Here is a 15,683-nt window from a genome sequence, read left to right on the forward strand (position 1 = left end):
ATACCTCCTCAAGTAGTTTGAAAGAAGATGTCTATTTATGGAGCTTTATCTGTAGTATCTCCTAGCAACCCATTTTGCAAGTTAGAAGATTGAGTTTATTTTTTTACTTGGTTCTGCCACAGGGAAGTTTGTGACAGCTTGAATTAAGTTTCTTTCTAAAACTTGTCAATCCAGTGGAAGTAACTGGGACTATTAACAACTGGATTGGTTATCCAGAGGTTAGAACTCATGTTGACAGCAATGAAGAAGGGCAGGGTGGAGGAAGGTTACTTCTGTTACATTTGCAACCATAACGACAGTGGGATTACAGATGTGTTCAAAATGTATGTAGACAATCATAGGTTCAGTATTTTAAAAAAAATTACTTCCTGGGAATAGTTTAGACTCTCTAAGTAGTTAGTTTGTTGAAAGTGTTTTGAGCAGTGAAGTTTTCATTTTGCCACCCTCTTGGGCATGAATTTTCTCAGATGGAAGGTCTCCATGCCTTAGCCAAAATGGCACTGGAGCCCTGATTCTGGAAAGCTTGGGCGGAATTCTCCGCTCCCGCGATAAATCGGGAAGGCCGTCATGAACTCGGCCGAGTTTCATGACGGCCTCGGAGGCCGCTCCTCGCACCTTATTCATCCCCACCCGGAGGGCTAGGAGCGGTGCTCCGTAACTCTCGGCCGCCGGGCCTTGGCGCTTTCGTCAAGGCGGCGCGCCGAGAATGACGTGACGGCGGCGCCTAAGTGACGTCAGCCGCGCATGCGCAGGTTGGCCGGCTCCAACCCGCGCACACGCGGCTGACGTCACGACGGCTGACGGCTCCAACCCGCGCATGCATGGTTGCCATCTTCCGCTCCGCTGCCCCACAAGATGTGGCGGCTTGATCTTGCGGGGCGGCGGAGGGGAAAGAGTGCGTCGCTTTGAGACGCCGGCCCGACGATCGGTGGGCACCGATCGCGGGCCAGTCCCCTCCCGAGCACGGCCGTGGTGCTCACTCCCCTCTCCATGCCCCACAAGCTTCAAACGAGCATTTGGCACATGGGGTGGGTATGTATTTCATTCATCAGCAGTACATGCACGGTAGCTCAGTGGTTAGCACTGTTGCTTCACAGCGCCAGGGACCTGGGTTCGATTTCCGGCTTGGGTCACTGTCTGTGAGGAGTCTGCACATTCTTCCCGTGTCAGCGTGGGTTTCCTCTGGGTGCTCTGGTTTCCTCCCACAAGTCCCGAAAGACATGCTGTTAGGTGAATTGGACATTCTGAATTCTCCCTCGGTTCACCCGAACAGGCGGCAGAGTGTTGCAACTAGGAGATTTTCACAGTAACTTCATTGCAGTGTTAATGTAAGCCTACTTGTGACATTATTAAAGATTATTATAAAAGCATAACTGCCTTCAATCAGAAGTAACTTTTGTCATTGATATTTCTGAAACACAACTTGTGGAATTTAGAAATTTGAGGAAGTGGTCCAATCTGGCAGATGACCTTCTGACATTCTTTGGAGATGTCAAGCAACGTTATGAAGAGGTTAGGTACTCTTTGGAGATTGTTAAAAGTAGACATGACTGAATTAAAAGAGGATAGGGTCTATGAAACTGTCAAGACATTTAAATCCCCTGCTCTTGAAATTTTGAAAAATGCAGCTGAAAAATCGGTACTTGGAATTTCAATAGATGTTTGTTGATATAAGTCAGAGGGTTTCAATTATCATATTAATACTGTTGATTGCTTCATTATCACTCTGTGCACATCTAAATTCACTGTTGAAGGGACAGCTCCAAGTAGTTATAAAGGGATTATCTCTGGAAAAGTAGAATTACTGTTATGAAATTGATCTTATGTGAATTCCCTTGCTACCTCTCTTAAAACTTGACAGATTCACTGCACTTGGTTGGTTCCAGTCCCAGGTTGCTAAAGGTACTTACACAGATGACCCGGTTTGGTGATCCAGAAATGCTGGATCCAGGAGGAGAGATAGAAGTTTCGGATGTACGCCTGTGCTGTAAAAATAAATTAAAATGTGAGGATATTCATCTTCATGTGTATTCCCGCACCCAAAAAAGATTCTGCACAACCACCATGGGTTACAATTTTACAGCCTTACAACAAATTCTCATTGACCTTTTTTATTTGAATCACTGGAAAAGCCAACATTATATGTTGGAGTATGTGTTAATGTGATATAAAACCAGCTGCATTATGTAAGAGCAAAGTGAATATTACAGAAGTTTTAACTATTTATATATCCTAGATAGATTTACCCAAAGTACTGCACATCATTCATTGTCATTGTTGGAACTTTAAAATTCGCATTCATACATTTATTAAATGTTTCTGTCATCCATTGTTACTTATTTCCTTCTTCCGTGCAGTCATGTATCCTTTGCGGGATTCTCTGTTTCTGAGACTAAGGGTGGGATTACCGTTCGCTGACGCCGAAATTGCATTTGGCGATTGGCCGAAGAATACCTTCTGACACTGAAATCGGGGGTGGAGCCTGTTTTTCGAAATGGCATCTTCATATCACGTAATGCCGCACACCGTTCGGGAGGCCTCAGGACGTCACCTGAAGGCCCTCCCCCGATGCTCCGGCCCCGATGGGACAACTTCCCAATGGCGTGAATCACTTGTGGTCTGCAGTTTCGTCAATCTCACTTGTCGGCTGCGGAATGTGTCCAGCGCCGCCACAATCGGGGAGGGGGGGGGGGGGGGAGGTTGGAGGGAAGCTGCTCCACTAGCCAGTGGGGCTTCAGCGGGGACTGGGGGGAATTGGTGAGGGATTGTCCAGGGGCGACCAGGGGGGATCCAGGGGGGCACCAGCAGCCCGCAGTCGCTCCTCTTTGGGTCTTACTCCCTATCTCACTCTTCCTCAGCAGCTACAACGCCGGTTTTACGATTTTTAAAAGCACAAGTGAATCACGCTATTTGGAACTCTGCCCATCGGAGGTAGAGAATCGCGGAGGCCCCGGGGAATACTGGGTTTGGCCCGCTAATGACATGCAAATTTTGTCTACTGTACGTGTGCCACTGTCGAGGTGACGGAGAATTGCAATTTGCCATCAAAACGGCGCCTGCCTGATTTCGGCGTCGACTAACAGAGAATCCCGCTCCATATTTTCCTCTCTCTCTGTCCCTCTCTCTCTATTGTCCTTGCTTTTGAGTAGTTCCTTTACTGTCTCTGGCCAGAATTTTCTGGCCGTTCATGCTGGTGGGATCTACCAGCCCCACTGACGGCGCACCCTTGTTGTGGGTTTCCCGGTGCCAGAAAGTGCATTCAATGGGAAGCCCAGTTGATAAGGCCAGACTAGAATATGCTGCCATCGACCAATGACAGACCACCTCTGCCACACTGAAACACGTGACAGGGCGCGCACGGAAAACCCCACCTTCTGACTTTCTTTCTTGGCTTTCTGTGGCCAGAAGTTTCTGCTCTGCCCGCCCACCATTTTGTGGAGCTTTCCAACATAGGTGTATGCGAGTTCAAAGCAAATTGACTGCTACTGTCCACAAATGAATCTGAGCACTGTAACACGATTGAATAACTACTTCTCCAAAATCTCTGTAAGAACTAAAAAAAACACAGTACACGTTGAATGCAAGCCATTTTGGCTCTTATTTATCTAACTTTAGGCCTAACAATGTTGTATTTGCAATGACATTGGGGAGGGTTATTCTGATTTCCTGCACTTCTTTTGTTTCCGCCTTTTCAGTCCACTAGGAAGCAGGTGTAGATTCCACTTACCCAAAATGTAAACAGGTGCACACAATGCAGGAATTATCCCATATGTGATCTAAGTGACTGGATGCCAGAGAGCATCTGTGTGATTGCGCAATGTGGCCTAACTGGAGCATCAGTGGCTTTTGATAAAGGAAATTGCCTTGTTTTTCCAACTGCAATCAAAGTAACCTTGGCCTTACAAAGAAGCTGTCCAATTGTTTTTCTTGATACTCTTCAGTTTTGCCCCAGATGAATCCCAAATGAGTCCAATAACCATTTTCTCAGGCACAGTGAGTTTTCTAAGGTGAATGGCATTAGATTGTCATTAATAACATGGTAACTTGCCCATGCTATGAATGGAAAAAATGAGGTGTAATCAGGGGTGCCGCTGGCGAGCACATGTCTGCTCCACCCTAACCCAGTGTTGCCCTTGTAAGGTTTACCAAGGACATTCAGGGCTTTTTTTTTCCTTTTTGAAGTGTGATATACTTCTGGTTAGCAGTAAATTTTGGGAAGAAAATCTTACAAGAACATGAACCAATTAATTCACCCCCCCCAACAAAACATCTTAGCCTGATGGCAAATCTTGAAAATATAAAAATGAATGCCATGTCCAGCAGGTATCAGACACTAAAATAAAAGCAAAATACTGCAGATGTTGGAAATCAGAAATAAAATCAGAAATTTTGGAAATATCTGCCTTACTGCCCACATAAATCCCATGCCAGCTGATGCCACATTATGAGCTGCCACCCTCTCCCCGTGGCCCTAATAACCTCATGTCATTACATAGTTCACTAGACACCCCATGGCCCCTCATACCATCCTTGTCAACCTATGCTCTCTTCCACTGCATTGCCCTTTATAGCCCTTATGCCAATTTATGCCAACACATGCCATACCATACACAATGACCATAATTTTCCCTTAGGCCCGCCTCACAAACTCACCCAATATCCACATAAATAAAAGCAAAATATTGCTGATGCTGGAAATCTACAATAAAAACAGAAAATGCTGGATGACCTCAGTAGGTCTGCCAGCATCTGTGGAGAGAGAAACAGATGGTAGGATTCTCCGTTTCAGAGTGTTGATGCCAGGACTGAATCGATGGTGATATACGACAGGAAAATTGATGCCGTTCCCAGAGCAATTCATCAACCATTAATGGACTCGCACGCGACTAGCACTGGCTAGACTAGGCTGACAAGCTGCAGCCGCATATAAGCACTCCACTCCCCACACACTCCATCCCAGCCAATAAGGTGGCAGCAAGAGGAGCAACATCCCGTTTCACCGAAACGGAACTGGAGACACTGCTGGACACTGTGGCAGAGAGGCGGGCTAACCTGTACCCCGGGGTGGGAAGGAGGTGACTAGCCGCTGTCATTCACCGGGCCTTGCCGCAGATGGGAGAAGCTGTGATCACCTTGGGCCACACCACCAGGGCCAGCCAACCGTGCTGTAAGAAACTGCACAACCTCCTTAGGGTAGCCAGGGTGGGTAGCCCCTGGCACTAACCCCCGATTCACACACCCGTAACTCCCCCTCCCCCCTAGAGGGTGACTGAACTTCCACCCTACATCACCTGCCAGCACCCATGTAGGCCGACATGGCCGGGTGCCCTGGCCATAAAGGCCACCAGCTACCCACCCCCTGTGTTGCATGTATCTTACTGTCTAACACTGTGCATTTTCTGTCTCCCTCCTCAGGAGAATTTGGTCCACAACCACCGTGAGAGGGAAAAGACCGGATCGGGACCGTTGGACCTGCAACCGCTCAATGCAGCAGATCAGCGGGCACTGGTGCTGATCAATGAGCCCGGAGAGAGGGCAGTCACCAAGGCGGCGGTCGGCATTTGGTGAGTGTCACTATACCTTCCGCCATCCACCACCCCACCCCTCCATTCTACCCCTCCACCACTACCACCCCTGCACCCCCTCCTCCACCACTCCCACCACCTCCACACGCCCCCTTCACCACCACCACCCGCCACCCCAACCCGATCCAACAATGCATCTTGTCTCGTGTTTTACAGGATCCCCTCGTAATGAGGTGGGCTCTTCTGGTGTTCCATGTTTCCGACCACAACCACAACTCCAGGAGGAGAGCAGCGAGGCAAAGGTTTCGGCCATGGGTCAGGATGTCCAAGGCCTGGGGCACACTGTGTGGGTGGTGGCTGAGGCCCAGGACAGGGCTGTCTTATCGCAGGTAGCCATGTAGAAGGGCCGCCTGGACATTGCAGCCAGAGCGTGGCCCAGTCACAGCACGCTATGGCTGAGGGCGTCAGCAACATTGCCCTGGCACTGGCTGACATGAAACAAAATCAGAGGGAGGTGGCGCAGTCACTGGCTGATGTGGCACAGACCCAGAAGGTGGTGGTACAGTTGCAGCGTGATGTGGCGCAGTCCCAGAGGGAGGTGGTTCACTCCCTGAGCTCGATGGACGCATGTATCGAGACCATGGTCAGGATGGGAGTGGACCTCCAGGATGGCAGTATCAAGTGGTGGTGGAGCCTCAGAGATTATCTCTGTTCATACCCCTGTCCCATGGAGTAGCCCGGGGGCCATTGGGCCCCCAGAGGGAGGAGGGAGCTATGGAGCGCCTGCTGGTGACACTCACAGGGGAGGTGCCGGATCACCACAGCGCCTCGGACTCACCGCCTCCTGTCCCTGGCACATCTGATGCACAGCGGGCAGAAAAGGGCACCACCATGCCAACTGGGAAACCTGAGCAGCAGCCCGGCCCACCCAGGTCCAGTCGCCCCAATAGGTGGTCGCCAAAGGTGACAGAAGTCACAGGGTCGTAATCGCAGCAGGCTGCCTTCACTCCTGATATACCGCCTGGGGATCTACCTAGGCATAGCAGTAGGGCCTGTGAGGCCAGAAAAGTAGATATCAGTTCATTCTGCATGGGTGCAGCACATAGGATAGTCTTAGAGGCTAGGACACAAAGCTGTAAATATGTTCACTAGTTCAAAGAATTTATGTGATGCGATATTCAGTTCATCAGAGCAATAGGCACATTTTTGTAGATCTGTTGTACCCACCCGTAGCTTCTTTTCCATTCTAGCAGACTGCTTACAAAGTGGATGCCACACTTCACAGCCTAAAACAGAGAGAAAAATAAATAAATTCATTGCAAATGTGTGGCATACAGCTTGGCAACCTAGTGGTAGGAAAATGAAACAAATGGGGCACGTCTGTCAGTTGAAGCACGCAGGTAAGTTTTAGTGATGCCTGATTCAAAACGGAAGGTAAACTTTGCCTCACTGAAGCATTTTATGGTTTCGTTTCGGCCTAGTTACAAGGTCCGCTTTGACTAAAATGGGACTCATGCTGAGGTAAAATAAGGTGGTGGGAGAGCTTGTTCAAGTGCAATTGGTCACCATCTGAAGTTGCCTTTATCACCATAAAGGAATGATGAAAACGTAAGCAAACTGGATTAGGAATCCTCTTCCACAAACTTTCAATAAAATGATGTTAAGTTTATTTATTTCAAAACATATCAACTGACACTGCTGCTACAATCTTGTTCCAACAAAGTCTGAAGCCTCTCCACCTTTGAAAATTCTTGTGGCCATTCGCATGAGAACTTGCAAGCAAGATTTGTTGCTGAGTGATTGTGTTTTGCAGAAGGAAGTGTTTTCAAAGCTCCAAATGATCAAGTGTTGTGGACGCGCAGTAAATAATTGCAATTTCTGGACATGTTTTAACACCACTTGTGCTCCGCAACCAATTTGCAAAACTGTGCCCCGAAGCATGTCTGAACTGGTCTCCGAAAGCAAGGAAAAATATTTATAAATAAAATGGAAAATCATTTTCACAATTTAAATATTTGTAAATATTCAGGAAATAAACTAATGTGGAAGAGATATCAGGACAAGAACCTCCAGGACCTACCTATGCAGAGATTTGATGCCGACATTAATGTGGACTTCCAGGCTGATCTAACTGACAAGTACTTATAAACTCCAATTGCCTTTGGAGCTCACTCGTTTAAGTCAGCTCGTAAACATTGACCCCAAACTACTGCAAATATTTGTACCACCAATTTGGGTAATAAGGCATGGTACTGTCTTCTGCCATGGAGTCTCGCTCTCACAGCCACTTGTAAGTTACAACAATAGCATGGATTTTGTTCGTGCATTTAACACAGTAAAATATCCCACGGACAGGATTTTACAGGTGGTGGGGTTTCCAGCCCTGTTGCCAAAAATGTCACCCTAGGACTTGCCCCCACTACAATGCTTTCCATCATCCTCCCACTTCCTCCCCCAATGCTCCACCCCAATCTAGGGAGGAAGCCCTACCACCGAGAATTGCTGGCTAATATCTGGTCTCAGCTGTGCGACCGGTAGCAGTGGCCACTCTTGAGATTGCATCAAGTCCCAAAGAAGAAAGGCCTAGAACTGAATGACAGATAAACTGTGTAAGGAGGGATTCTCAGGAGAGGAGACCCTGAGGAAGGGAGAGGGTGGGGATGTGCACGGTGCACAGGCTCTCCAGGGGGTGGGCGAAGGACACTTGGGGTGGAAGGACGGGGGTAGAGACATTGCGGGGAGAGGTGGGTATGAGAAACATCCAACTGGAAAAGGGGGCCCTCTCTTTCCGCTTGAGCAGGTTCACCCGCCAGGCTTCCAGCCTGTTGCTGACATGCTGTCACCAGCCATAAAACTGTGACCAGGTAGGATGTGGCTCCAAAGGCCTCAATTGGTGTGAGGGTGCATGGGGTGCCTGAGGCCTTGCCATCTGCATGACAAGGCACATTGGCAGGAATGGCACTGCCGTAATTTTCTGCGCTCCCTTGCCTGCAACAAGTCTGCAGGCAGGATCAGGAAGATAAATCATGGGCCCGGGTGCTTCTCCTGTTTCCGAGCCCCTTATCCTGCCCTCCTTAACCCTCCCCTTTTATCATGCATATTGAAAACATGTTCAGCCATGCAAGGTTAAGAGGGGTTGCAGGTTGAAGCCTGTTGCTCAAAAATGGCAGCACTGGCGTCAGATCGATGTTTTTTACTGGTTGATATCATGAGCTGCTGACTCTGCATTTTTTGGGAAACGTTAGGTGTGTCCCACTGACCCTTTTACCAAAATGGCGTCCGGCAACAATTTGCATCACAAGTGTGTGCGTGTGCTGCAAACTCTATTTTGGAACTTTAATGGGCCTATTTTCCCCTCCAGAATCTGGTCCTTTCTGTTGGTAGTGTTGGAATTCCCCACATAATGAGATTGATGACGGAAGTATGTCAGTAACTGAAAACCACTTTTGTGAAGTTGTGAAAGACACTCTGTAAATGCAAGGTTGTTTCTATTTCAAACTTTTACAAACCACTCTTGGACACAAACATAATTCAATATAAACACAGCATCAATTTCAAGTCCAGTTGCCTCAGCAAAGATCTCACATGAGCAAGTGTACTACTTCTGGGGAAAAAATAACCTGAAAACTAACTATCCTTAGGAGATGGCCTGGGAAAGAATGTCTCCATATCTCTGAATTTTCACTCATTATTATTTGGATTTTCTATATCAATTGCTAAAAATAGAGTCTTGTATCATTACCAAAAATTGGGATTACCTCGCCCTCATGAACCGCTTGAATCTGCCATGCCTGATGCACTTTGTTGTATTCCTCTGGTGTTAGCTTCTGTCGAGCCCCTTTGCAATGTATTTTGCGGCTGGTAGTCACTTAGTGGGCCAGTGCTTGCAGGGAAGGGTGAGAGAGCAACTAAAGGCAGACTACATCTTTCAGGCCCAGATTTTTGTTACTTACTAGGTCAGATGTACAGAGACGGGAGAATTCCTGGCTCTGTGAATCCGACCTTTAAAACTGGCAGCCCACAGGTTGGATTTCCATTTTGGTGGAGGGCACAGAATTAGTAGTCACCTCCAGAACAAGTGAAGGCTGCCAGGTACAGATGCAGGCTGGGCAGAAGGCCTGTCTCTGTGCTCCAACACTTGGTTGAAATTTAAAAAAAGAATTAAACAAAAACATTCCTCCAGTCCTAATTCCTCACACACTCCTCATGCCCAACCCATGGCAACCTATGCTACCTCATGCACCCACCCACACCATTCCCTTTATAACTTCTATGCCAACCCATGTGCCTACATGCACACAAATGGCTTCTCATAACCCCGATACCCCCATGGCCCTTTGTGGCCCCTATGTTAACTTAGTGGCAACTCATGCCAAACCGTTTCCGTCACCCACCACCATTTGCTCTTAGCCTCCATACTAACTCACTAGTATACTTTGAGATCTCCTTGATGGTATTGACAGGTTCGACAGTTCTTTGACAGCCTTGGCAGTCCCTTGACAACTTTGGAAGCTTTGACAGTTCCTTGACCGTTCTTTGTCAGCTGGACAGTTCTAATGTGTTTATGCACTTTTTACATGCAATTATATTTACTTTTAACAATCCCAAAGTGTGTCTTACCTCACACAAAGGTGTATTAGGAGCATATCAACAGGGGCACCTTATCTCTCTAGAGGGGTTCCCTGACTTTCCAATTGAATCCAAGTTCAGATCTCCTCTTACTTGGTCTAAAATGCACACTCCAGGTTTTACACTCCTGGCCTATCAAAATACCACTTCAGTGGTGATTAAAGTGGTCAGCTGCCTCTTTACACCACGAATGCCTGAACCTGGCATGACTCCACTCTCACCCCTGTGAAAATGGAGCATGCCGTGTTTGGGACTGGGACTTAAGAGTTTCTGTGATTCCTGATTTCTGTCATGGTAGAGAGGATCTCCATCATGGTGAATATCTGGGCCTTAGAATGTACTCTGTCAAATCAAATATCCACAAGGTCTTTAGCTCTCACTTCAGGATAATTGGCTATTGAGCACTGGAACTGTGTCCCAGGGTGGAGGGTGCGGTGTGCATTCCAGATTTGGAGGAATCAATTTAACCACATACTCGCACGCACAGCGGAACCTGAGATAGAGAGTGATGGTGCAGATGGCAAAGGCAATAGAATCAAATTGAGTCTGGCCACACTAGGGTACAGGCTCCGATCTTCAGCAACTTGTGCATAGCAGAGCGTAAAATTCTGCTCCAAGGTGCTTTCGAGAGAAACTGGAGCAGGTGATCAAAAACTTGGTCAAAACAGTAAATTTTAAAGTGCGTCTTAAAGGAGAAGAGTTAGGTAGAAAGGCAGAGAGAATTCCAAAGCTTAGGGGCCATATAGCTGACAACATGGCCGCCAATACCGGAGAAATTAAAAGTGGGGACACGCATAAGGTCAGAAAACACAAAGTTCTCAGAGTGTTATGGGGCCGGAGGACATGAGAGTGACAGATGCCATGGAGAGATCTAAAAACAAGGATGGGACAATTAAAATTGAGATGTTAATGAACTGAGAGCCAATGTACACTGCTGAGCAGCAAATTCATGGGTGTGACTTAGGATGTGGGCAGCCGCATTTTGGATGGCTTTGTTGCGCATAGGGAGAGCGGAAGGCGGAGGCTCACTAGAGGAAAATTGGAATAGCCCAGTCTAGAGATGACAAAGACATGGATGAGGGTTTCAGCAGCTGATGAGCAGAAGCAGGTGCTGAGATGGGTGATATTATGGAGATGGAAGTCAGTGGACTCAGTGATGGGATGGATATGTGGTCAAACTAGAAGCTAAGGCTGTGAATAGTGAACAAGTGGATGAATGGAGTCGTTGGCTGTGAATAAAGTTCATGTTGGACTGGAGACATTGGCTATTCTCTTTCTTCTTTTTGGAAAATATTTTTATTTGTTTTTAATGGGCGGCACGGTAGCACAGTAGGTAGCACTGTTGCTTCACAATGCCAGGGTCCAAGCTTCTACTCCCGCTTGGGTCACTGTCTGTGCGGAGTCTGCACGTTCTCCCTGTGTCTACATGGGTTTCCTCCGGGTAGTCCAGTTTCCTCCCACACGTCCTAAGGACGTGCTGTTAGGTGAATTGGACATTCTGAATTCTCCCTCTGTGTACCCTAACAGGCGCTGGCGTTTGGATTGGATTTGTTTATTGTCACGTGTACCAAGGTACAGTGAAAAGTATTAGGGTAACACAAGGTACACAATGTAAATACCTAGACACGGAGTACCTTGTGTTGCCCTAATATGCATTTTCTTTTCTTTTCATGTACTAAATGTACTAAATGATCTGTTTGAGCTGCAGGGCAGAAATATACTTTTCACTGTACCTAGGTACACGTGACAATAAACAAATCCACCCCTCCATCAACTTCTTAGACACACCATCCACCCAAAAAGGCCCCCGGCTCCACCCCACGAATGGGACCAAGCCTTGCCTCTAAGTCATCGTTAACCAATCATCCCTCCACCCCCCCACCCCCCCCCCATCCCAGAAGCCCCCAACCACTTCCTCTTGAAATTGCTCCTCTCCACATGCTCCCCATCCCCCCACCAATTACATTTCCTCGGCCAGTCAAAACCGGTTCACAGCAGGCTGGGCCAGCCACAGCCCCTTCTCCCACCTCGCTCCTCTTCACTAGCCAATTTAAGTTTGCTAGCGAGGTGTCCCCCACCAGAGCCACTCCCCCCAAATACCTAACATGAAAGCCAACACCCAACCCTTATAAACAATCAAACATATCAAACACAAAACAAAGGGGGAAAAAAACCTCAATACATTATCTGATTGTCCCCAAACCATCCCATCCCAACCAGAACATGAGAGATAAAATTCCAAACTCAGTTAGCCCCAGTCCTTTAGCCCTCATGAACGCTTCCGCCGTCTCAGAGAAATGGTCCTTGGAGCTCTACGTAACCCTCAACTTCACCGGGTAGACCACCCCGAACCGCACCCACCCTTGTAAAACGCTGCCGTCGCCCTGTTCCAGAATACCCGCCTTCTCGTCAGCCACACCGTGACATCCTGGTATATACAAATACCACTGCCTGGCCACCTCAGCTCCCGATTCTGCTCGGCACATCTCAAGACCTTCTCCCTGAAAAGTACTCCGTCGGCCTAGGGCCCTCCAGCCCCTCAGGTAGTCCCACAATCTGAAGATTCTGCTGCCGTGACCTGCTCTCCAGGTTCTCCACTTTCACTTTCATCCCTTTATTCCTCTCCTCCACCTTCAGCATCTCTTCTTCCTGCGAGGCGAGCTGGTCGCTGGGCTACGACAATGCTTCCTCCAGCCCCTTCAACACCTCACCACACTGTCTCCGACGTCTTTCGAAGAGGCACCTTTATCGGGGCCAGCGTATCTTCCACCGACTGTTTGTGCGTTGCCATCATCTTCTTCCTATGTCGCTCAAAAGATTTGGCAAACTGCTGCTCAACCTCCACCGCCATCACCTCGACCAGCATGTCCACCGTAATGGGTGCAGCCCCGCCCAGCGAGCTTGGTCTCACCATCCTTCCTCCCACAAAACCCTGCAAAGTACTCGGGTCAGCTGGTGGACTAGCACTCGTTCCTTGTCGTGCTGTATTCTTTTGTTGGATTTTCAACACCCTCGAATACCCACAAATTCATTGAAGGCAGTTCATATAAAAGTTCTCCCAAAAACTGGGTGAAAAGGCCAAAAGATGTGAACTCTGGCGTGAGCCATCCAACATGCGCCCTCCACCTACATGTCGCCACCGGAAGTCCTCTGGCTATTCTCTTTCTGATCCTCTGGAGGTGAGGTGGGAGGCACGAGGGTTGATGCAATCGCAGGTTGAGTCAGTTTCTTGATGTGGTCCCATCGTCGGGCATTTTACTGACAGCAACACAGGATTGAGAGATACTTTTCCCCCTAATGTGGGGGGCAGCTGATTTACAGAATTAATGGCCTAATTAGGGTCCATATGACGTTGCTGCTGGCAAAGGATGAGCCCCTGCCACTTAGCAAGGCCACTAGATAAATGGAGATAGCCTTTCTGCCACATTCCAAGGGAGGGGTGAGGCTACCTGAGCCAAACAAGGGGCCATGTGCTGGGAAGGCAGAACCTGTGGCCCGAATAACCTCTTCGGAGTAAGAAATTCGCTCTCCAATCCTTGGCCCCGTAAATGTTTACTTTTTTAAAAACTTTTCTCTTGGGCACTCCAGGTCTCCTGCAATCCCCAGCAGCAACCAACTCTCTTTGTGACAATGCTCAGGCTTCAGAGCTACTGGCCATGTGATTGGACCTGCAGCATCAGGAATCTGCCCACAATAATCAGGAGGGTGCCCGTGGTAAAATTGCCAAGCAGGTCCCACTGCTGACGAGCAGTCTCGTGATCTGCATTTTACCCCGTTGTTGGGGTTCCGACCGACACCCCTCATAAAATACAGTCCATTGGCTTTGATCGTCTGAATAATTAGCATAATTTCTTCAGATTTACCACAAAGTAAACTCAGCACATGGGAATGGAGACAAAAACACTGACCAAAAATATTTTACTGCTTGAAGCTGGATGAACGGAATTAATTCTTTTTGACATTGATTAACTTTGGAAGGAGTCAATATTCAAAAGCAAATTTCTCATTAAGCAGCCATATATTTAAATTGTGATTACTGTTAGCTATTCTGTTCAGACATTGATTGCTGACTTTGCTTTTTTTATTGAAGGCATTTCTGTGTTCCCTGACAGCACATGAATGTTAATGTGAGCAGCTGGCTTGGCCTCTGGTATGTGGCTATAAGGAACTGTGGGGTAAATGTATCCCTACAGATGACAAGCCGGCTGTCTTGCAGTCCCCTCATTTTGAGACCTCACCAGTAGCCAGAGTCGGTGCTTCCTGGGCCAGCCTGTCATTATCAAACTGTCACAGCATTAGGTGACCTTTCACCCCCCTGGGCTCGGCAAAAGTAGTTCTTGGGGTGAAGGCCTCCCTGATTTGCAGAAAGCGGAGGTGGCATGTCAGTGACTGACGCTGGGTTCATGGAGTCCGGAGGATCGCTCTTGCTCCTACTGATTCATAAAAAATGAACAGCAACTTGCCTGTAGGATCCTCTTGGGTCAGGCAACATTCTTGTCAGAGCGTGCATCGTGCATGGATGCCTAGCACAGTCCAGAAATGGAAGTGAAGGTTAGGTGTACACCATCGAACAGGGATTAGAATTTCAAATCGGTTTAACTCCCAGCTCAGGCTCAGGGAAACATTCCTGCGACTATAATGTTGGCAGAAATAGGGCAGTATGCTTTTTCCAAAGGTTACCAGCCTGTTTCCGCTGAGTGGGGCTCCTGGCCATTCACCTTATTTGTTTAGGATTACTTCACACTCTGACTTTCCTTTGATCGTAGTGCAATAGCTGCAAATCTTCATCTGGTCCATTTCTTGATCTGACAGATAATGTCGTTCACCTTATCACTGCAACAAAGTTATTTTAGGGTAATGCTCAGTTTTAGTGGTGAAAATCGTTGGGGGGAGGTGGCTGATCTCCTTTGTGCGTTTCTGCCACTGCGAACAGAGAAAATGATCCTCTTTGTCATCTTGCTTACATTTGCCTTCTAAAAAAGGTACGGGTGTTACTGACAGGGCATGTTATTATATCCCAATTAGTCCCACTCCTGTGGTGAAAGTGCAGGAGAGTGGGACTAATTGGACAGCTTTCAAAGTTTCAGCTCAGACATGATACATTTAGATCTTCCTTCAATGCTGTGTGATTTTGTGATTCTATGAAATGGCCTTTATGAAGAATACACCATTGACTTAATAGAGGAGTCAGATGCCAGTAAATGAACTCAATTTCTGCAGATATAGAGGAAAAACATGTTTCCATTCTATTCCTCTACACTGCAAACCACTGATAAAATAGGGTCGCTTCAGAGCCGTGCTGGTCCCCTGTAGGGGTCAGAATTTCTGCTCCTGAGGCCATGTTGACGCCGTCAGGAAACGCGACGGCGTTTACGACAGCATCAACACTTAGGATCAGAGAATCCCGCGCCCTGGATCTAAAGGAACCCTCCACAGGGACTCCCTAACTAAAGGAACCCCCACAAAGACCCCTGTCTGGAAACCAGAGAGCAGTCCAGACAGGGACGGTGAAAAAATTACAGTTCTAAC

General features: G+C 47.8%; 1 protein-coding gene across 16 annotated transcripts in view; it reads right to left on the reverse strand.

Moving 5' to 3' along the window:
* ablim3 (actin binding LIM protein family, member 3) overlaps window positions 1–15,683 on the reverse strand; it is a 420,986-nt gene that overhangs the window by 114,959 nt on the left and 290,344 nt on the right. For all 16 annotated transcript variants that reach the window (XM_038795510.1, XM_038795522.1, XM_038795521.1 and 13 more), the window contains exons 8-9: window positions 6,753–6,811; window positions 1,911–1,985 (exon numbers count right to left, since the gene is read on the reverse strand). In XM_038795510.1, coding sequence (XP_038651438.1) covers window positions 1,911–1,985; window positions 6,753–6,811 — 134 coding nt within the window. The remainder of the gene's footprint in view (window positions 1–1,910; window positions 1,986–6,752; window positions 6,812–15,683) is intronic.

Source organism: Scyliorhinus canicula, chromosome 4 (genome assembly GCF_902713615.1).
Source record: "Scyliorhinus canicula chromosome 4, sScyCan1.1, whole genome shotgun sequence".
Lineage (NCBI taxonomy): Eukaryota > Metazoa > Chordata > Chondrichthyes > Carcharhiniformes > Scyliorhinidae > Scyliorhinus > Scyliorhinus canicula.